Source organism: Ptychodera flava, assembly GCF_041260155.1.
Source record: "Ptychodera flava strain L36383 chromosome 23 unlocalized genomic scaffold, AS_Pfla_20210202 Scaffold_23__1_contigs__length_28996876_pilon, whole genome shotgun sequence".
Classification (NCBI taxonomy): Eukaryota; Metazoa; Hemichordata; class Enteropneusta; family Ptychoderidae; genus Ptychodera; species Ptychodera flava.
The window spans coordinates 10,970,259-10,993,334 of NW_027248277.1; the positions used below are offsets into that span (position 1 = coordinate 10,970,259).

The 23,076-nt window shown below is 36.8% G+C and overlaps 1 protein-coding gene across 5 annotated transcripts; it reads left to right on the plus strand.

The window, feature by feature from the left end:
* The first annotated feature begins 2,585 nt into the window (after positions 1 to 2,585).
* On the plus strand, positions 2,586 to 23,076 carry LOC139124226 (uncharacterized). Of its 5 annotated transcripts, none has more exons than XM_070690357.1 (19): positions 2,590 to 3,006; positions 3,571 to 3,814; positions 6,070 to 6,139; positions 6,719 to 6,888; positions 8,354 to 8,473; positions 10,242 to 10,372; positions 10,922 to 11,075; positions 11,711 to 11,902; positions 12,330 to 12,746; positions 13,753 to 13,859; positions 15,540 to 15,623; positions 15,948 to 16,062; positions 16,847 to 17,005; positions 17,730 to 17,923; positions 18,227 to 18,373; positions 19,475 to 19,580; positions 20,115 to 20,176; positions 21,248 to 21,356; positions 22,576 to 23,076. In XM_070690357.1, the coding sequence occupies exons 2-19, from the start codon at positions 3,692 to 3,694 to the stop codon at positions 22,852 to 22,854; spliced, it is 2,739 nt and encodes a 912-aa protein (XP_070546458.1). In that variant the 5' UTR covers positions 2,590 to 3,006; positions 3,571 to 3,691; the 3' UTR covers positions 22,855 to 23,076. The 5 variants fall into 5 exon arrangements, with proteins under 5 accessions (XP_070546461.1, XP_070546458.1, XP_070546462.1 ...); XM_070690358.1 differs by having other exon boundaries at positions 2,594 to 3,006; positions 6,719 to 6,804; XM_070690360.1 differs by lacking the exon at positions 15,540 to 15,623 and having other exon boundaries at positions 2,586 to 3,006.

A 23,076-nucleotide genomic window follows, 5' to 3' on the forward strand; every position in this document is an offset into this window, starting at 1 on the left:
TGAGAAAAGGCGGGTCACGACCTACTTTTGCAAACTACCATTCGCTCCCAAGAGTTCTGAATATCAAATGAGATGTTGATTTTATGTTAATATATTCTCCTTATATGGTTTCAGGGCGGACCGGGATCCATCTAATAACTGCGCAAGCTCAGGGATCGTCATCCACATATTTGGTTCTCATTTGCATAACAATACCCGAGAGGCACATCTTCGTTCTATTCGCGTCGTTTCCGATCCCTGTTGGTATACTAGTCCCAGCTCTCACTAACTAATTTCGGGGAGAAAGCAGCTGCAGCCGCCCAGACACGAAACGCTGGCTGGAAAAAATGCCGTCCCCCCTAATACACTCGACTGACAAAGCCAAAAAATATGTTTTATGCTTTCTATTTGTTTGTGACTGTCATGTTACACAAGCAGTATGGACAAACTTACTCGCATTGCACTTGATTCTGTCGAAATCGAAGCAATCGCACACCACCAAAAATAACTGTCCTATTTTCGCGCTCCCCAAAATTTGTTTTTCACCGAAGTTTATCTTGTAAGTCTAGGGTGTAGGATAACGCAGGTCTTCATGACAAGTGCATTAGTTACTTACGTATTCTGGATCTTCTTTAGTCAATTTAAAGTCTTCAACGTAGTCTTTTTTTGTCGTTTTTTCGATTCTTCTTAGTCTTTCTTCCATCCGCTCTTGATTTTCTTTCATTTCATTTAACATGCTGATGATTTTTCATTCTGCTTTTTCAGCTCTTCGGAGCATGTGCAACTTTCTGTATTCAGAGAAACAGGAATTGCGGGTTAATCAAGACATGCGGAAAACTACCGTATCTTTTTTTGGCCATGGTCAATCACTTTCTATAAGCTAAGTCTCGATAACCATTGAGTTTTCATGTCAAACTCTTTTCGGACAAGTCGAGAAATAAAATCTGTATGGCCTATCTACCAAAATATTATCAAATATAAAAGCATGGTGTTGACAAAATAGACAACATTTAAAAAGTAAAGTGCTCGAAAAGTTTGTTTGCAATCTGAGATAAGAGTTTTGCTGCCGCCATTTCGTAGGCCTAGATGGTATGACCGTATGTATTGCCAAGGGACGTGATAAACAGGGAAATAATTGATGAAAACGCTAATGCAAAATGCTAATAGCCTCTGCTACATACATTTAAATTTTGTCGAACCCCGGTCACATACAAAAACACACATCCTATTTTTTAAATATTTTAGGAAGATGCGAACAATTTTAAGTTTAGCTACGGTCGGGCGCTGTTTTTATTTCTAAATCATGGGTCGGGATACGTAAAACATAATTTAGGCCTACCACAAACAAGCCACGATAGGCAAAAAAAAGAAATGTTTCAGGTCATTGACATGTGGCAAAAATGATACGGCGACGCGTTTTTTTATTTTTCTGAAATTCTTAATGGAATTTGATATATTTTTTTCTTTTTCCTAAAGGGCAAACTGTAAAGGAAAAAAAGGTTGACGCGCACACATTAAGTGATGCGCGCGATGACTAGAAACAATTCTTTTTTGGCCCTTAGCCTATAGCTCTTAGCTAATGATTTGTTTGGTAAATTGTCCTACCTTTACCTGTCTGCTTAGCAGTCGGTCCGTGTTCGCCCTGTCGGCCTAATCTATTATTGGGAGGGTTTTTGGAACGCGTTGCTCTCGCATTGGCGGAGTTTCGAAATCGTAAACGTTCAGGCTAGCAGGACTTTCACTACTTGGGCTGCTTTCATTACTGCCATACAGTTCTGGTGTTTCGGGAACGAAGGTGGTGTGTAGACTGGACGTCATGCCTTAGCTGTGCTGAGCTGCTGCTGAGTTGATGCGACTGAGTAAAATTTTGCAGACAATCTTTCCATCAGCTCGCAATTTATATTCCACTTCGGAAAAATGTTTCGATTGGATAATATTTCAAGCAATGTGGTCATCTAACCAATCAGGCATGGCGTTAGATGAATGCTGCCCGGGCATGTAGATTAGTCACTTCGACTTTCCGGCGCGGACATAGATTCTGCAGACGACGTTTTCATAAACTTTTGTGACCTTCTGATTGGATTACGTCATGCACACTGCTAAAGTTAAACCAATCACAAGACTCAAACTGTCGACGATAAGAAGCTCCGACGACCGACCAAAGTTTGAGAGGAGACAACTTGTAAATTTTGCCCGTAGAACCGGAGGTAAGCCCTAAGTTTTCTATCAGCCTACGCACCTATAGAGCTATTTCCCAGACATATTTCACACGTGCTTGCTTCATTTTAAATAATTTTCACTGAAACTGTATGTGGAATCACTCCCACTGGTCTTGGGTTCATAGTTGTGCTGGTTTGTCCGGTTTCCGCGTCTTGTAGCCTACGGTGTAGCCTACGGTAGGTTGCGCTACGTGCCGACAACTTTTCACTATCATTTCAGTTCTCATGTACAAAGCCGCCTACTCAAGACGAGCAAAAGTACATTTTAAAAAAGTAATATATACTTGTATTTCATGTCTCGTATTATGCGACTAAGCTCCGTAAGGAAATTTTATTGCTCTTTTTTTTACATTTTTCTGAAAGAACGACCAATATTGCTGCCTCCTTTGTGATGGCAAAATACGTCATATTGCACATGCGCATTCCCGAGCATCCTCAACGATGCAGGATGATGCAGGACATACCTCAGGACAGCTAGTAGTAGTACTTCTCGCTCATGACTGTCAGAGTAATTCCCAAGCGCCCCGCACACACGTCTCTGACCAGGGGCAGTGCATCCTTGTTTGTGTCATTCGCTGGGGAACTAAAGTATGTCGTCAGCGGTCACGACTGCAGTGGCTTATGCTAGCTCCGAGCATGGAGGTAGTCTCTACTACCTCCACTGCTCCGAGTTAGCGTCCTGCGAGGCGTCATCTTCGTCGGTGGCCCTGCGTGCACGTACGTACAGGTACATGCCGGTCTGTGTGTTCCGGCAACTACAGACAAAGAGATTTTTGACAGTGTGATACTGTGACAGTGAAGGGACGAGGTAAGCCTATGCGTGAATCCACAGGGAACACACTCGTCTATGTTTTTGTTGATGACATCGATGGTGGCTCACAAAATCAAGCAACACATTGGTGTTAATTGTAACTAACATATAATTTATGTAGTATTCCAGTGCTTTCTCCCAAGTGGCATTGATTTATGTGGTTTGTCCATGTGACTCGGGAAGAGGAGGAGAAATACTGGTGTACTGGACTGAATTCTTACACCGGCCGGCCATGCCTCGTCCCTCCCACCATGGAAATATAACCCACACCACAGTCCTTTGGTTGAGGGACTGTGCCCACACACACAGGCGCTTAAACCGTCGCTACGCGAAGCCGGCCTGTATACCGGAGGAGACAGGCCGGCTTCGCGTAGCGACGGTTTAAGCGCCTGTGCCCACACATACTTCCATGTTCCCACGTACACGCACGTGTGGTTTGAAGTGCTTAGACCGAAGCTTCCTTCTATTTACATAAGTTACATAGATATCCTGCTACTGTCTTTGGGATTCATAACTATGGCATTATAATGTTTCCATTTAAATTTTTCTAACACTGAACAGGTAAACATTGATTGTAATGACACGGACAATCCATGGATTCTTTCTGTGAAATTTGCGTGAAGAATTTCCCTACCCACAGACATCTAGTCAGACATCTTTTAAGTGTCACTCATCAGAGGCAATGGAATTGACTGCATTGGATGATGTACCGTCACCTACCAGCTCTAATACTCTTTCCCAGAAGTCATTATCTCCAGATATTTGCACCGATAGCGAGATTTATTCTAGCAGTGTGATAAATCCGGTAAGATGATTGTGGTAGGCTACAGTAAAATGTTCCACGTTAGAAGATGTCAATCCACTTATAGATAAATTATTTTGTCTCGCATTTGAATTTCATGAAGGAAACCTGCATAGTGAATAGCATACCTCACATGACTCATTGAAAAACACCTCATCAGATATTTTCTTAGTTGGCCTTGGACACATTATTTTGTTATTTTTATTACTGAACTCTTTGTTATTTGTATGTTTTGAAATCAATTCCTGCAGTGCATTCTGTTTGGTTAGGCATGTCCCACTGTGCCTATCCAAACCCCAAAACTTGAACGCATTTCTTTCTGTTCATTGCATGCTCAATCCCCCCATTCCCCCTAAAAATGTGCAAAGGGGAGGGTGGCAGTGTCAGTGCAGTGCTAGACTCTTACGTCACTTCTGCCTATAATCAATGGTTTTTAAATGGGTGCCATTGCACTATGAGTAAGTGAAAGTTAATAACAAAGACAGATTTCGCACCAGTTTTTCATAGATTTTTTATTGCTGAACACTTAATTGCTGGGTAACCTTACCCTTTAAGGGCAATAGCTTGTCCTGATTTTTCTGTTCTAATTAAAAAAGTTATTCTGTATTTTTAGGGCAGTTTTTTCCTAAAAAAAATCACTGTCCATTTGCATTGTAATTCAGCATAGTATTGGGAATATTTTCAATGTGATATTTAACAATGATATGATAATGTTGATATATTTTGGGGCAATATTCCCCATCCTTTCATTCAAAAAATATTTTAACTAAATTTTAGAGACTATTTTACATTGTTAATTTTAGAGACTACATTGTTAAATCTCCTTGAGGATAATGATGAAATCCCTCTGCTATGAAATATTCATTATATAATAGTATTTTTGACAATGTATTGCATTTCCCTCAAAAGCATTTTCTTACACAAAAACATTTCTGTAATGACAAAATTTCAGAATTGTGGAACAGCTAGTTTATGAGATATTTCACTGAAGACATCTCTGTGTACATCTAAGCAAGTGTAGGTTTTCATAATGGAAGGTGGTCTTACAGCCATTGCCCTTTGGGATACATTGAGTTACATAATACTAATTAACTGAACATAGGCTTCAAGATTTTTCTGTTATTCATATAATTAATTGCAGTGTTCTCCACAGCCCAGAAATCACAATGGGTGGTCAATTTGCATAACAATACACCATTAACATATTGCTTTGTTGTTTGGCTATTAACATATGACCATATTTCTCCAAAAATAGAGGGGTGGCCCACAACAACAGTAAATATCTTTTTTGATATTTTTTTCAGAATTTCATGCAGTACACTACATCATTAGTTTGTTATGAATTTCACGACACTTTTAGTTGTGAAATACTAGAAATTTACCAAAAAGTGCACTCCATAGTTATCATGATTTGATAAGGGGCTTAAATGTCAAAATAATAATGAAAACAATTTAGTGTCCAGACGTACTAGTTTTCCACATTCGCTCCCAACTACCCTTCTAGCCAAGATCACTTGGTCTTAAATGTTTGCCACTTATATCATGCTGAGATTATGCAACTGTTTTAATAAACCAGGCAATCATATATAATCATACTGCTAATAAACATAAGATCATATTCTGTGACTGCAGACTTCCATGCTATATCAGTTGCAAAGTCTCCTCCATAGCCAGGATATCTCTGGTATCACAGGTGCTTCCTCCGTTGCATAGGTCTGAGGCTAAAGGCTGAGGGTCAGTGCACTCTGACACTGAAGGCGGAACCTCGGTAGTAGTACTAGTAGGAAGGTCAGACTTGAAAATTGCAGAGACTTCGAAAACCAACAAAATACCCACCCATCCAAAAAAGACAGGCTGTTGGAAATATCATTGATACCTCAAATCTTTACTTTGGTTACTACATTTAATATGTACATGCCTTAACTCAGCGAAAATTCAATGACATCAGAATCTCTGCATTCATGTTGCCAAATGCTGTTGTTGTCAAGTGTTGATGCCCAAAGGATTGCTTGTGTAAGAGGGAAAAAATATTGGAACTGACAAAATTTAATGATGTTGATCAATATTGTTCAAAATATGAAACAAAATTTGCCCCTTTCTTATGTATTATGAGATTGACAGTTTGTACTGTGTTAACATCAACATTTTGCTTGTACATATATGTAGAAATTGATGGCTGAGTAATTTGTTTCACTTGTTTTTAATTCCGTGAGTTTACAAATGACAAATAATCTCAGAATGATCTTATCTTCTGCTAGACTCCTCAAGAGGAAGACTATGTTGAAGAGAGAGACGTTAACCAAAAAGGATGCTCAAGAGATCAATGTGGTTAGTGTGATTTTGTGGTTTATGGTATATAACAAATACTCCAGTACATTTGGGAAAGTAATGTTACAAATTATGATGTACACTCCATCATCATGTACATCAGCATACTGATTTGACTCAAACCATGGTGGTGAAGGGTTATTTGCCACTCTTGTGAAAGGATGGCTGCTGAAGTCACTGCCAGCACATTGTGCACACTGTTCCAATGTACAGTATGCTACCAACTGCTCTGATGTTTCTATCACACATACATTCATGTTTTAATAGCATAAAGACATTAGTTGATACAAATTTATACATAAATTGCGAACTTTTTCAAATATTTATTTTAATCCATTATCCAATGGGAGTATATCCCAATTACAGGGTGAGATACCCACCACTCCTGGGTAGGGGAGAAGCAATGACAGGAGAATTGCCTTGCTCAACATGTCAGGTCTCCACCCCACCATCCTCTGATAGACCACATCAAAATGAACTGTATGCTGTTCATTGACTAGTATCCACATAGTCATCAGTAGAAATTGCAATGTATTCACTTGCTTATCACGACTTTCTGCTTTGATTCTCTAAATACAGATGAATTGAAAAGAACAGCTTGGTGGCCATTCAAAAACGAGGCTGAAGCTGAACTTGCTTTGTTGCTTCATGGACCCCATCCACTTGTGAGTAACATCCGCCTGTCCAAATATTACTTGGTCAAACCCCAAAAATATATGTGGTTCCAGAAACATACTTTTCAAAAATGGGTAGGTTGAAATAAGTCTTTAACCCTTTGAGCGCCAAAGTCAATTTTTGCCACCTTTATAAATACACACCAGTCAATTTTTTTCAGATTTTTGCCAAAATTTTGATAAGAAACTGTAGTTGATGAAATGTGATGTCCATTTGATCCAAAATGAAAAAAAAAATCCAGAAAAATTCATAAAAATTGGTAAAATGTTGCACTAAAGTTTTGGTAGGAAAAATTACAGCACTCAAAGGGTTAAAAAATATTTGGTTGCTTTTGCATGTTGCAAATTCATCTGATATGTTAATATAGTTGTGATCAGGTCCCACGTAACAACACTGAGTAGGATAATGATTGAAGGTCCGTTTACAAGGATGTTCCCTGAGTGCAGGGAATGCCCTCATCAGCGAACCTTCCATCTAGGTGATGATGTCATTGTAATACATCACAATCTCTTGATCTTGCTTGATTTTGTGATTTTATTTTGCTTTGAATCTCTCATAAATAATCTTATTTTTCATGTCTGCATAATGGCTATATTAAAAGTTAAGGTTTGGTAGGTTAAAGCTCCATGAGCTGCAATTTTTGGGATATTTTTCATGAAATTTATTTTCAAAATAACATTAGCCTATACAGATGTACTCAATGAATGATGATAATGCAAGTATTATTAGCCACTAAATATGACTGCAAATGTAAGTTTTAACTTTATAAATAATAAAACAGTGCTGGACCCAAATATGGCCACCACCATATGATAAACAAAATAAGATGAAAACAGTGCATTTACCTTTGATTCTCTAGGAAGAAAACATTATCCCATCCCCTATAACACATGGAACTAAATATATAATTCTGAAACATTTCATTTTCTATTTTCATTGCAATATTTCACATGTTTTTAAATGGTGAGAAATTTCAAATGTATCGATATTTCCTTTTTAGCGTTTTGTCTCAAATAAGTGTTAACTTGATATAATATCATGCTATAGGTATAATATCATGTAATAGGTGGAGTAAAAAGCATATCCTAGATTATTATAGACATTTGAAGCTTCACAAATTTTATCGACTTACAGCTCATGGGGCTTTAAAATTACAGTTAGCTGGGTATTGGAACCACAATTTTTTTGGTTTTATTACTGCCAGAGTGTTTTTGCACTTGTATTTGTGGTGACAGATACCACATTCACATTTATAATTTGGGAAGGTTTAAGTGGTAATGGTTGTGTTCTTTCAATTCCAAAGTTAACTAAGCCAACTTCTTTGCAAAATGAAATGTTTTATGATTAGTACTGACAGAATAATTCTTTAATTAAATTGTTAGCTTGTCTGATTTTGGGCACGGTTACTCTAACAAACGTTTTGTAGAGTAACCGTGTTTTGGGTTATCTGCTACAGCCTTTCACTCTACATTTGAAAGCGACATGTTTGAACTGATACATTCAAGACAGTTATTGTTAGAAATTTTGTACACATTGTAGGGTGAAAGTTTACAGAAGTATGTGTGGTACTTACTGAAAAAGAGAGACCCATCTGTTCCACCAAGGTATAAGATAAAAAATATTATTGATAGTTTACCAGGCTTTGAGAAACCTTACAAGGTAATGATATAAGGTGAAGTACTACGAATTACGTCAAAATTAAGTTGTGGTGCCATTTTCTTTAAACTTTGCACAAATATTCTTAGAAGTTGTGCAAGTGCAAAAATGAAATAAAAAATGGGGGTCACCACGCTCGTTTCCATGGAAACGGACGTTAAAATGGCGTCGTTAGAAAAATAAAAAAATGATATAATTCACTTAAACTAAAGTAAGCAATTATAAAACGCTTAGCAAACGAGTTAATTTTAATAAATACCAAGACTTAAGATCCATATCTATCGAATCTATAGTTTTCATGATGTTTGTGGAGAAATTTTAACATAAGTATCGATTACAAAATGACGAAATCGAAATTATATCACTACATAATTTTCGAATTTTCTTCCTGTCGCTTTGAATGGTGTCATTTTGACCAAACTTGGCGAATAAACTCCTGAAATAATACCTTTTAGTTTACACTTTTAATAAAAGGGTGTCACCACGCTACTTTTTACAATATCTCCAGGTGAATGGGTAATTTGCGCCATATAAATGGGAGAGAAATGTTAATTTTTCGCTCATATTGAATAAAATCCAGCTTCCTAGGGGGTCAAAATATGACAAGGTTGTAGGTCACATGTATTTCTAAGACACTGGGTCAAAAAATTAGGTAAAAGCGCAATTTCAACAATGACAGGTGATGTTAAATATATGCGCTACAAAATAACCCATTTGCGGCAGGCTGGAGTTAAATCTGCGCAGAAACGTTCTAAAGCGTGTGCGCGTCCGAATTCGTCGCCCTTTACCTTAAAGGGACAAAGTCACCCATTTTTGACATAATTTTGCTCATTTTAGTTTCTTTTGAAATATTTGTAGCGTTCTTCTCACTGAAGTTGGCTCAATCTCTGGTAAAAACAGCTCAACTCACACCCTGTACATGAACATAGTGCATGAATACTGCCATCATTTAATTTTTAGTATGTACCAAAAAATGTATTGTAGAAGAATTCATGTATTATTATCATTTGCAGGGTGAGAGTTGACTTGTCACATCTTGTGATTGGGCAAATTTTCGTCAGTTTTTGTAGAATGAATAAAAAGAGAAACAAAAATCAAAATAATGTCAAAATGAGCAACTTTATCCATTTACCGTCTGATTTCTCAACTTTTATATTTTCACTTTTAGGTCACATTTGATTTGGTATTTCAATGTGGGCTTATAGTACAAGCGTAATTTGGTAGCATGTGTGTGTGTGTTTGTATGTATATCTGTCAATTCCAAAAAACACTGCACTTTCATCTTGATATTTGAAGTACATTCTGGACTATGTGATTGATAACCTGTCATCACCAAAATAATGCTGTGAATGGATGTGAGTGATGTAACTTTTCCGACCAAAATTTTAGTGCAACATTTAACCAGTTTTTGTGAATTTTTCTGTGAGTCTTTTGATAATTTTGGACAAAATGGACATCATGTTTTATTGGCTACATTTTTTTCAAACTATCGGTAAAAAATCTGAAAATAATTGACTTGGGTAAAATTTATAAAGGTGACAAAAATTGACTGTGGCGCTCAAAGGATTAAGTTCGAGCCCTGTGTTTGCTTTTGGGTAAGAAATCAGTGACAGTGTATGGGGATCACACTTTACCTTACTACACATGCAGTGAGAAATGCAATACCAGATATAAAACATCATATTAGGCTATCATTGCTTCAATTTGTGATAAAAACTATCTTATGAATTCATCCATTGATTTTGACATGTTTTCACCGTTCAACCACCAGATGGAAAATCCTGATGGAATTCCATACTACACTCACAGCATTATACAAAACATACGCTACAAATTGGCAGTGCCTTCTACAGCTTCAACTTTGAGAAGATTTCCTGAAGTTAATACAGATGGTATGGTCAGGTAGGTACTTAACCCTTTTATCATAGTGGTCAACTTTTAACACCTTTCACAAAATTGTCTGCTTATGTGCATAAAATATGAAGAACAAGTTTAATAATTTTGACTTAAACATAAAATTGTGTCATGTTATTCATTTTGGGTTCAAAAGGGGAAACCAATGTCTGTTAAAAAATGTCAGAAAATATGAAAATGTCTGCAATTTTAATTTATAGATGATCACTTTCAGTGATAATATGACAAATACTTTTTATGCTTTTTTTCCCCTTAGCACTGAATTTAGAAATGTAATGCGACAAGTTTAACAAGTAAGAAGGTCCCAAAAGTGATTTGTAAAATGTGTGGCCTGTTTGATATGAATCGGAGAAATTTCATGATGTTGTAGACATGTTGCAAACAAATATCTTGAAGAAAATTGTGAAAAATTCCTTTTATAACTTTCATTTGTATCCCATTTTGATAAACATATCAATCAGTTGATCCTCAGTAATGGTGGTTTTGGCTTTAGAAGTGACATGGAAATTTTACAGTACCATATCACCTCTCTTCCAGGGAAATGTATCAAGCAAAGAAATGGCTAGATGATCCGAAGTTTTACTCACCTATGATAATCCTGAATGGAAGCTTTTATTATGTCAATGAATTTGTTGTTGCAGTGGTTGATGGTACAAGAAGTATCAGTTGCATACTAAAATTTGTAGGAAAGGTAACTATTAATATTGATATGTATTCTTTGAATTTCAAGTTTCATTCATAAATCATAAACATTACTGTACTTAGACATATACAAAGCTGTAACAAATTGTACAAGTCACTTTTATCAACCATTTTGAGAAGTACTTGACTTGTTACAACACACATTGATTACCAGTGTAATGCTTAAGACCTGTGCACCCTACACAAGGTCTAAGCATTAAACAACAAATTTTCTGGCAGAATTTGTTCACAAATATTAAAAGATCAATGCATGGCTTTGGCCCTGATTTGACAGATCAAAGGTATTTTAATATCTATGGTTACACTGAAAATGCAATACTTGACATCATTTATTGCACAGCGTATCAATAAACAGATATTCCATATTTTGGTGACAACTATAGTATGCATGTATTCATTACTACAAATACAGATATAAATTCTGAAAAGAAAATGCTATTTATGTTAGAATGTGGTAAGTTCATGTGCAGATGAATGTTTCCTTGGATGTATATATACATAACACATCTCACCATTGATATACTTATTTCCATCAAAGTAAATTAAACTGCACTTCTTCTGTATATATTGACTGGACGGCACTTAGAATAATCACAAATATCACTTGTTAATTCTTTTCTCAAGGTGAATAACAGAGAATCACAGCTTCATGCTTTAGTTAGCATAGCCGAAGTAAGAGAAGAAAAAGTCTGCTTTATTGGTAGAAGAGAGTTGATATCTGTTGATGCCATCATTGAACACTATCAAGGTGAAATCACAAGGGACAGAGTTGGTTGGACTGTGTGTGGTGATCGCTTAGTACGTGTACCTGAGAAGGTAATCGTTCAGCTTCATTTCTTCATACATAAAGTGGATAAACAATGCTTGCTCAATAGTTGCCACTTTGCACTGAATGTTTTTCCAAGCTCTGATCACCTATGAAAAACTTCATCACACAATCCAATACAATGTCTATACAGAATTGAATATCCCCTATACACATTTTGGTAACTTTAATGACTATCCAGCTAACGTTAGCATTTGTCTTGTGGATCAAATCAAAACTTCAAGTACTGCCTCCCCTTACGTTAATTTGTAACAAGTTTAGCAATTTACTGCAAGGAACCCACATGAACAGATGGCACCAGAGTCTATACAACTAATTTGGGATAGCATAAGAGAGACTATTGAGTGTACTCATATTTGTAAATGGATTCACAGAGGAAATTACTAATAATTGAGTATTTCTTCCCTTCACACACAGACTCTTCATCTGCTAACCTCAGAGCACCCTGTGAAGAAGAAGGCTGGAAATAGAAGAATTCTTAACTTGCCACTGCTGTTTTTTTCAGATGATGTTGGTGGAAATACCACAAATAAGTGGAATAGATTTGGTGTTTGGCTTTTCATGCTGGCTGGTCTTCCCCACAAAGAAAATAATAATTTGGAAAACATAGCCTTTGTGAATGCTTCAAATTCTGTCGGTGCATTAGACCTCTCAAAAGCAATATTATCAGAACTGGAGACACTCCAAGAAGGTGTGGTAATGTTTGACGCAGCAGAGGGAAAAGAAGTTATGGTTGTAGCTTCGGTTTTGTGCACTCTCGCTGACAATGTCCGAGCCTCTGAATTATGCAGTCATTTGGGATGCAGCAGCCTCCAATACTGCAGATTCTGTGATGTAAGTACATGTATTCATGGTCTTTTAATTGGGATTCATAGATTCTATTTAGCTAGGTATACAGAAATAATGTATTGTAAGATTTTGGCTGGAGAAGTCTAATTTTTCATGTCAGTTGCTTATTTATGAGATTCATGAGTCAATTTGGCAAACCATATCATGCCTGTCAAATGCTCAAACAATGATTTGTCATGCAGTAAATCCTTCCACCACGCACTGGTGCCTATTGACAGTAAGGCTAAAATCTAACTGTAAATTTGACTACTTTCATGTTGGTCATCAGTGAAAAGGGGAAAGTTGTTTTTGAGATACACGTTTGCATTTGAAGATTTTGCCATCAATGAATATCCTACAGCCTGGAAAAATTTCAATTTTGTTCTACAATGTAACACCTTTAGCAACAGTGGCTCTGTATAATTTTATGATGTCTAAAAAAAGAAGTATGTATTTCCTAAAAGTAGAAGTTACAGATTTCAAAACACCAGAGAAATGTGGATGAGGGGACACAGTTACCACCATATAGCATCCTGGATGAACTACTGAAGAACCCATTCTAATAAATTGAGCCCTGATGTATAACCTGTGAGCAGTTGCTCAAGTGTGTATGTGACACTGGCTTGATAATCTGTGTACACTACTGGCAGACTTTGTGAAGTTTGGTATGTTTTCCACTTGTTCACAAATTGCAGTTTTGTACAAACTGTAAGTGGCTAAAAATGTAGCAGATTACTTCAGTGTTTATAAAATTTTGATTAAAATCAACCAACGTGGATTTTTCCTCCTGTTCAATTTGACTTGTGAAGTTTGAGTTGTTAGACAATGGGACGTCTTGAGTTCTTCCAGCAAAAGTCAACTTAATGCAATAATATTTCTAAAGTATTTTATATTGATTGCTAGATTGGAGCTTTGCAAGAAAAACTTATTTAATGTAAAATGTATCCATGTATGTGTATGGTTTCATTTCCCTAAATTTACATGTGTATTCCTTGATTATTTTCTTCATCAGACAACTCGAAGACAGGTGAAAGAAAATCCTCTTCAGATTGGTAAAAGAAGATCTACAGCATATACAATGAATGCCATCAAGAAAATCAGACTTGTACAAACAGAAAAGTAAGTTATTTTAATTAACCATGTCAGAATTGTTCGAATTAGCAAGTTATATGATACACATGTGAAACAAAAAGATGGTATGTTAAAACAAAACGATAGGTGAAGACTGTTTTGTCTAAAGTGAAATTTTATCAAAACCAGTGTATTAGTAATGAAAAATGACATACATTGCTGTTTAATTTGCTGTGTATCCTTTTGTGAAAAGTTGACTATCAGTGCTGGCAGAGTCATTTTTGAAGATGGTGCCAGAGATTATAGCAGCTGTAAAAACAAACTGCTCTCAGTTGCACTTGGAACACACAGGATAACTCTCACACCTCTGTAACAGTCACACTGGGCTGTTTACACGGTTCACTCTGCATGGAATATCCCATGATTCATTATGATGTGTATCCTCGGAGGTTCCTCACTGATGTCTGGAAAGTCTCCCATGTGCAGAGAAACTTGTAGACAAGTAATAAAAATTTGGAAACCGTACTTTTGAGGACATGGCTGTGCTCAATGTCCAGTTTGAATGATTTGAAAAATAATACTTGATTGAGAGAGGAGATATCAATTTTGTGAAATTGTCAAACAATTTTAGAGCCAATGATACACAATAATTTCATGGAAAGTAAGGAGTCTTTTGGCACCTGTTTTGTCAAACAAAAGGATTTTGATTTCTTTCAAATAGATCTGCAAAAGAAATTAATGTTAACTTTTGCACTGAAAGTGACCACCTCAGTTGGTCATTACAAACTTCCCAAAAGTGTGTTATTTGTAGTCCCTGTAAACCATCAATTTTGTGGCCGTTTAATGGTGATGTTGAAATTTCTACTAAAAAATCGGACCGTACTTTTATTAGATATTATCAAATGGTCATTGTAATGACAAATGTCACTCTCAATATGCAGAACTGGAAAAGTTATGATTACATGAACCTTCGAGTGTACACATCATACAGACTTGTGGGTATATAATGTACTGTATTGTGCGGTTGTGGGCATAGCTGTATCAGCCCGATGGAACAACACACCTTGTACCAACCTAGCAAAATTGTCACTGCTACAAGGGTGTCAGCATAATAGCAGGGGTGTATTTCACAGCCATGTACCTCACAGCTGTGCACTGCTACATGTATGCTACACTGTTGAAAAAATATGGCTGCTTAAGGTGTGTGAACGACAACGTTGTCACTCACATTTCACTGACACACACAGTTACAGCTGTATTTCTCACACCCCTGTAGCAGGGATGTACAAATAGCTGCTTGCCAAACCACGTAACTTTCCAGTGCGCATGAGTAGAGTTTGGATGGAAAGCTACGTAGTCTGGCTGGAGTTGTGTAGACAAAAATAGCATCCAATTAAATCGCTTGAATCTATGTACATTCAAACATGTGATGCATTTTGTACAGCCCCACTACGGGCGGGAGAAGTTCAAAATAGAACCTGAGGTAGCAATTAAATCTCGCATTGGGGATTTCTCTACTTAGGTGAAGTGGTACCATGGTACATAGACAACATGTGCTAGTACTCAAGGGAAACAACATGTAAAGCACCTGGAATTGGGTGGAACACATGTATTCACTTTTGTTTGTTCTTGTCAGAAGGTTTTGTTCCATCAGACTGACTTGCTGCCATTACATATTAATATATGTTTAATATTTCAGTGCGAAAAGATCTTTATGTGTCATTTCAGAGAAAAACAAGAGTGTAGGAAGAAATCTGGGGTGTCTGAAAAGAATAACCCAATCATTGAGCATAAGATATTTGAGAACTGCAGGTACCTCCTTTCAAATGAATTTCAAGTAACAATGTACTGTCGTTTACAATTAAAGTCAGATAGCTAATGATCATCTGTGTAATTTTAATTGGCAAATTTGGCAACTACTGGATCTGGTACTTGTGATTTACAGAACTTTGAGATATATAGTCATGCAATTTTTAGCTCACATTGGTATTTCAATGTATGAATAGACTTGTATGACACTTGTATACCAACAGGCAAAATGTGTCAATGCATGGACAAAGATTTTAAAGCATGCATTGTAAGGTATATTTGTTGCATCTATAAGTCTGACATGTATATTATGACATTTCTTTATAGGACGCCATATGAAAGGCTGCATTGCTTGTTGTTGGGGCCAGTGAAAGATTTAACAAGGAGAACTTTCTCCAATATGTCACCAGAAGCAAAGAAAAGTATACTCCTAAAAATCAAGGCAAGTTGATTCAGTGTTGGTAGACCAGTCTTGAAACTAAATTATTTCACTACCATGCACAGAGTTTTTTTTTCCTCTCTGCTTTTATATACATCAATGAAAGCCTACGGTATCAGGTCAGTCAGCATCTATCATCAATAAGTTTGTCTGCCTGTATATCTGGATGGATGATTGATGGTCTTGGTTCACAGTTGGATATCTGTATGTATTTCTGTACATCGCCACTTAAAAATATGAGTCATTCTGTGCCACCTTATTGTGTGGCATTTAGGTGTACCATAAACAGCAGATGGAAGGTGACATTGCACACACACTCAAAAATGGAAAAAATGGAAGTGCTGAATATCAAAAAAGTCTGAACTGTATGTACTGTTCTGGTTGCTTTAGTATGTAATTGTAGTTCTACCATAGACTTTTGAGAAACACTAGAAGGTATGTGGTTGCATGTAAGTAAGTTTATAACATGACTAAGCCAAAGGGTATTATGAAATATGTCCCAGCCGCGAATAATGGCCCATAGAGGGCACTGTATCCCCAAAATTAGATGGATGACCTCATATTTTTATTACATAAATAACACCTGTGGGTCATATTTCATCAGCACCATAAATTTGAAAATGAAGAAAACATTTAATTTTGAGGTGCGTACTACCTTAAAGCACTGAATAATTTTGTAGCAGGAAAGAATCCAGACTGTCCACAAAAGATTTTTAGTGTGAGAGTACAATGTAAGTATATATCAAATCTGATCCATTGACAGCATTTTTTCTGTTTGCTTTTACAGGCAATGAACTGGAAGCCAGGCAATTCTTTGGGAAATATTTCTTCCAACTGCAACTCATTTTTGGGAAGAGACTTTAAAATATGGGCTCAGATGGCAGTATTTGTATTGAATGAACATATCCAGCCTCAAGAGAGACAGCTGTGGCTGTTATTATGCAAAGTGAGGTTTACATTGTTGCATATACATATAATTTTATCAGAATATTTTTAGCCATTTTGAGATATAGACTGAGAGGCATAGAAAAAGTGATCTGATTGCATTGTGCAAGATTTGTGACGCATCCATTTTGGGGCAACTTTAATCCAAACAATAACATACAATATAATTCGGATAGTTTTCAATCGGATTCGAACCCACAACATACGGCATCAGTCGCCTAGCTGAGAGGCCACAGACAGAACCACTCGGCTAAATCTCCACTCCCAAAAAGAGTGGTTCAATAGCCGGCTAAGTTGTTACATTTTTCTGACTGAGACCGCTCAACACGTTGTAGAGTTCGTGAAGCACTCACGCACGCATGCTCACTATCATACATCGCACATACACACTTTATCGAAGCGAAGAAACGAATTTCATCGCTTTAACTGGGCGAACGATAACCTCGGGGACAATTCTGTCCACCAGCAGTGTTACCTACCAAGGGTAGAAAATTCGGATAGTTTTCAATCGGATTCGAACCCACAACATACGGCATCAGTCGCCTAGCTGAGAGGCCACAGACAGAACCACTCGGCTAAATCTCCACTCCCAAAAAAGAGTGGTTCAATAGCCGGCTAAGTTGTTACATTTTTCTGACCGCTCAACACGTTGTAGAGTTTTGCCATTCTTTAAAGTACTAAATCTCATGAAATATGTATTCTTTTTTTTTTGTAAATTGCATTAGCTATTCAAGGAGCTGTACTCATCCAACATCAATGCTGAATATATTGCCAAGGTCAAAACTTTGGTGAAGAGTTTTCTGTTGAAGGCAAAGGAAGTGATGCCAACTCTCCTTAATAAATCAAAAGTCCATATGTTACAACACCTACCAGAAGATTTAGTTGATTTTGGTCCAACAACTTGCTACAGTACAGAACGGTAAAACAGTAATTGCACATCAGTTTAGAAATAATAATGAGTCTAGTTAATACAAAGTTCAAAAACTTCAGAAGCTTGTAATATACTCATCCACACAGTTTTTACCTGTAGAAGCAATTTTGAGTAGCAAGTTTGTAAACATGGACTTTCCGGACAGTTTCTCTGACACCCATCTTACTGATTCACAGGTAGTTACAAAATTGGTTGATCAACACACACGGTGAGTTTTCTCATTGATAGACAACCAGACAAGAAATTTAGTTCTCTATAACATTATTCTGCATTTCCATCTTCCTCTAACAGGTGTGAAAGCTATATGGGCCATGTGCGTTTGGCATATCAATACACAAACAGGCACTCACCATCACAAGACCTTGCCCATCATTTTGCAAGAGTTGCGTATCTGCGATTTGTTTTCAGTGGTGGCTTCGTACATGAAAGAAGTTACATGTGAGTATTGTTTATATACTGTAAATGGGAAATTTTTGCGATATCCACAAAGGTGACTATTTTGCGATGATTAATTTTCTTGTTCTCTCATTAGCTACTATAGACTACTATGGTCTATAGAAGTTCATGGGATCAAAACAAATTGATCACAGACTTAAGTTCTCATATCACATAATATCATTTTGTTGGCCATAGTTTGAAAAGGGTACAATTTGGGGGAACATGCCATTTGTTGGTAAGGTTTTAGAATAATATTAAATATGCACTGAGTATCACCAAGAGGAGTAGGTATTGATCACTGTGCTACTTTCCTTGAGCGTGGGTTGGTGGTGCTGTCCCTACCCAAGAAATTGATGCAAAGTGACCATTTAATCAGCAGAAACCCAAAACTTTGATTGATTCTCAACCATAACTACTCAAAAGTGAGTTAGTGTGTGAGCTTTTCACTCCACTGGTTCTTCAGCGATATATCTGAACAGACTTCATTGTGTAGGTATAGGATTGTGTCTTTCCTCAGATCCCTTTGTTTAAAGAGAGATTGAATTTTTCTCACATTCTTGGCCACTGGGATTTTGAGATAGACAGTGTGAGATTGATTCAACCTTGCACTCTCACAGACATGAAACACAAGGGCTGATTTAGTTGGATATAAATTTTTATTTACTGAAGTGCGCAAAAAGTCATCCAATAGCGCGACGTGTTGTAAACAGACAAAACCTACAATGTGACCACACGACAGTCATACAGATTTTACACATTTTGTGGTCATGTGAGAAAAAGAATGTCAAACAAGGACCTGGGATAGTATTCATTGGGATATTTTGTATCCCACTTGCCTGTAGCTGGTGTGAAACAAAATATCACCAATGAGTGTGAGAAATATTATTCCAGGTCCTTTGCATTTTATTCTGATTGCTATTTTCTTGTTGATTATAACGTAGAAATGTGCTGACAGACATGTTTTAGCTCACATTTGGTATACCAATATGAACTTTTATAGTTACTGTATAAGCTGAAGTTGGTGATGTGTGTGTGTCCCCCCATCCGTCAACAGCAAACACTTTCATGCACTTTACTAATTGTATTCATTCATTTTGACAGGTCATGTGGCCCAAGGCTGAAAGAATTAAATTCAGATCCTGAAGTTCAGCAGTATTTGTACTCTAGAAACAACCAGATCAAGCCACAAAAAGGAGAATTACGTTTAGTAAGTGTTCAGAGAAAGTTTCACATGGTTTATATTTGTTAGTTCACGAGATTATCTGAATATATTTTCATAAAGAAGTGGATTGCCTAAACAGGTATATGCCAAGTTGTGATTTCAGGTCAAGGCAAACCTGAAACAATGCTTTATGCGCCACAGTTCAATAATTTGAACTGTCAATACTGTAGTTAGCTAGGGAACTGTTGTTGTATACTGCTTGTATATTGTCTGTAGTTTTCATCTTTCATTATGTTCATTTTTTGTTCTGTGGTATGCTGCGCATAATAATAGATTTACTTACATGTGAAAACACATACGTATGATTGTAATTCTTGTAAATTTTGTTAAGATCAATTACTTTACAGGACAAACATTCTGTAAAGACATACCACATTTGCCACTAGCTGTCCACTGTATGATATAGGTATATTTTTATATGGTTATATTGTTTGGGGTTGAAACAATGACAAATATACATTGAGATTGAAGCATTTCTGTTTGTGGTTTGCTTCATCTTCAAATTTGATCTTTATACAGCTAAGGAAGCAGGCTACTCTAAAAGATGATCTATCTACAGCAGAAGAGCTTGATGTGTGCAGGTTAGTTATAATATCAATAAAATACAGTAAGTTTGCTGTGTAGTGCAGTTTCCATAATGTTCACTGGCACTTACCACAGATAAATCATAGGTAAATTCTCAACAAGTGAATGTTATGTTTGGATATAAAATTTTGTTTGGTAAGAGTTGATGAATATAAAGTGATAATTGATTATAGAAATAACGGGCGACGCGCTGACCATTAACGTTTATTTGTGGGCAAGGGCGAGAGGAAAGCCAAAAATTAACGGGCGAGGCTTGCCGAGCCCGCTAATTTGGCTTTCCTCGAACCCGCGCCCACAAATAAACGTTAATGGTCAGAGCGGAGTCTGTTATTTCCATTATATTATCAGCGAACCCAAGAAAACCGTCAAAATTTCCGAAAATTTCAGGAGCAAACGACAGCTGGGCCCGAGAAACTGAGCAATACGCGACGCACTGTCACGCGCGCTGTAAAAAATTGGCAAATCCAGAAATATTTTCAGAAAAAGGTATCTCAACTTGACCTACAAGTGCTCCATTTTATTTTGTGATTGATTATGATTTATGTTTGAGCCGTAAAGTTACGATACTTTGAGTTGTTAATCTTATTATTCATATTCACGTGCATGTAAACGAACCATTACTGTGTATTTGTGGTCAGTCACGTGGTTCAGCTCGACCAATCAAAATGCAACGGGCAGGTCATGGTAATATAATCCTCAATATTGCTGAGCAGTATAAGCAAATTTATGTGTGTTAAAGAGTAAGGCCATGGATTATTTTCTACTGAGAAGGTTTTACATGTTACACAGGGCCCCAGAGTAGTGCTTTTTACTATTGGTGTAATGCAATGTTTATTCTTTGTATTTGTGATGAGACAACTGCAATAAAATGCATCTATGTAATTAGAACTTAGAAGCCCTTGTGTGTGGTGTAAATAATAAAATCAAGTGGATTCAATGTGCAGAATTATTCATGAAATCTGAAAGACAGTGTGCCTGACAGGCTGTTTTGTAGTTTACATGTTAATTTCCAACAAACTTTGCGTGTGATAATTTCTGAAATTTTAAACTTCTTCCTATTTTCACAGAGACTTTGGAGAAAAACAGGCCACTTTTTATGGAGGCATTAGTGAATCTGATGGAGGTGGTGTAATCCATTGTGGAGAGTATGCCCAATTTGCAGACAAGGATGGAAAGGTGAGTCATTGCAAGTTATGTGTATGTAAAAATATATCCAAGAAATAGTCTCTCCAAACAAGAGAAAATAATTAATCACCAACTTGGAGATAAAAAAATCAGTGAAACACAAATGGTAAATAGTGCTATCACCAGCTGCAAATATTTAGAGGGGCAGCTCAGTAGAGTACATGGATAATAATAGGTCATGCAATAGGCCTTCAAAGGCAAATATTTTTTTGAAACCATCATACTTGTTGCCATTACTATCCTATGTGCATTATAAGGCATGGCATAGTCTTTCTCCAGGCAGAGTTCTTCATGCTTGCTTCTGATAATAGAGCATGCAACAGGAAACTCCAAGCCTGGCTAACAGGGTACCAGCCCAAACATCAATATTTTCTTTCTTCTAATGTTTTAAGCTTAAAATTAAAAGCTCAAAATATTGACCTATATCTGCTTTGCAGTAGAAACCATAACCCCATTCCATAGCAGCCATGATACCTTATGTTGAGTGGTTGCTGTACGTATGTAAAGCACACCGGAGTAAAGTTCAACCCTCTAATAATGATGTATTTGGTGAGAGAATATTACACTTGTAGCAATCTGCTCATTTAAATACTTTATTGTGTCTGCACAACATTTCATCCCCAAAAGTAGGATTTTCTTGGGTGCTACAGAGCAAACATTTTCAATGCGGAGTTATAATTGTATTTATCACATGATAAGTAACATGTCTGAGTATATTACTGTGAAATGGTATTGTTCATATATTTGGTTGTGAAACTTGTGGTGGTTACCCCTATAGTTTGTTGCATGCACTGGGAAATCATAAGATCTCCTGATGATTTTACCAGTGCAAGAAACAGACTGCATAGGTAGCACCACAGGTTCCACACCCAAATATATCTCTGCCCTACAGAAACATATTGAGCACTATGCGTTGCCTGAATTAACACCCAACTACATTATACATTATACAGGCTGTTTTATAAGATGAATATTTTGACTGGCTTTGGGCAACAGAATAAGAACACCACTTGATACAAAAATAAAACTACTATAAACACACCAAAAGTTACATATACTGCCATTTAACCCTTTCACCACCATGGTTTGTCCCAAATCCATTGTTTTCTATGATAAAGTGGGACCTCTATACAGGGAACTGGGGGTGGAAGGGTTAAGGCCACTTGATTATCATACTGATGTAACAGGAATTTTGTGTACTTTCATTCAGGATCTGTATGGAATACTTCTAAAAGTCTTCAAGATAGAAGATGACAGCTGGTGTCTCTTGAAAACCTTTCACCCAATACACAAATATGACAAATTTGGTTGCTCTATATTTAGATTGTGTGGTTCCAAACTGGTAGCAGCATCCACATTTGTGGAGGGTGCTACATTTCACCACTGCTGTGAAAAGACAATTTGCAGACAAATCAGGGAAAACGGACAGTTTGTTTTCCAACATGACACAAGTTATCCGTACTATCGCTTGAATAATTTCATATTGTAGTGACACGTTGGAATGCCTTGACTGCATATTGCAGAAGATAACTGATACAGACTCTTTTGGACAGTTGATGAAAGTTGTATTTGATGAGGTTAGAATGACCAGTATTTAAAAAGACTGACAATATGATGCAATCCACAAAGTTTATACAAGTAAACATAGCACCAGTTTCATGTAAATACTTGTAAGTGTATTTCTGTCTGAATAAAATTTCTACTGGGAATA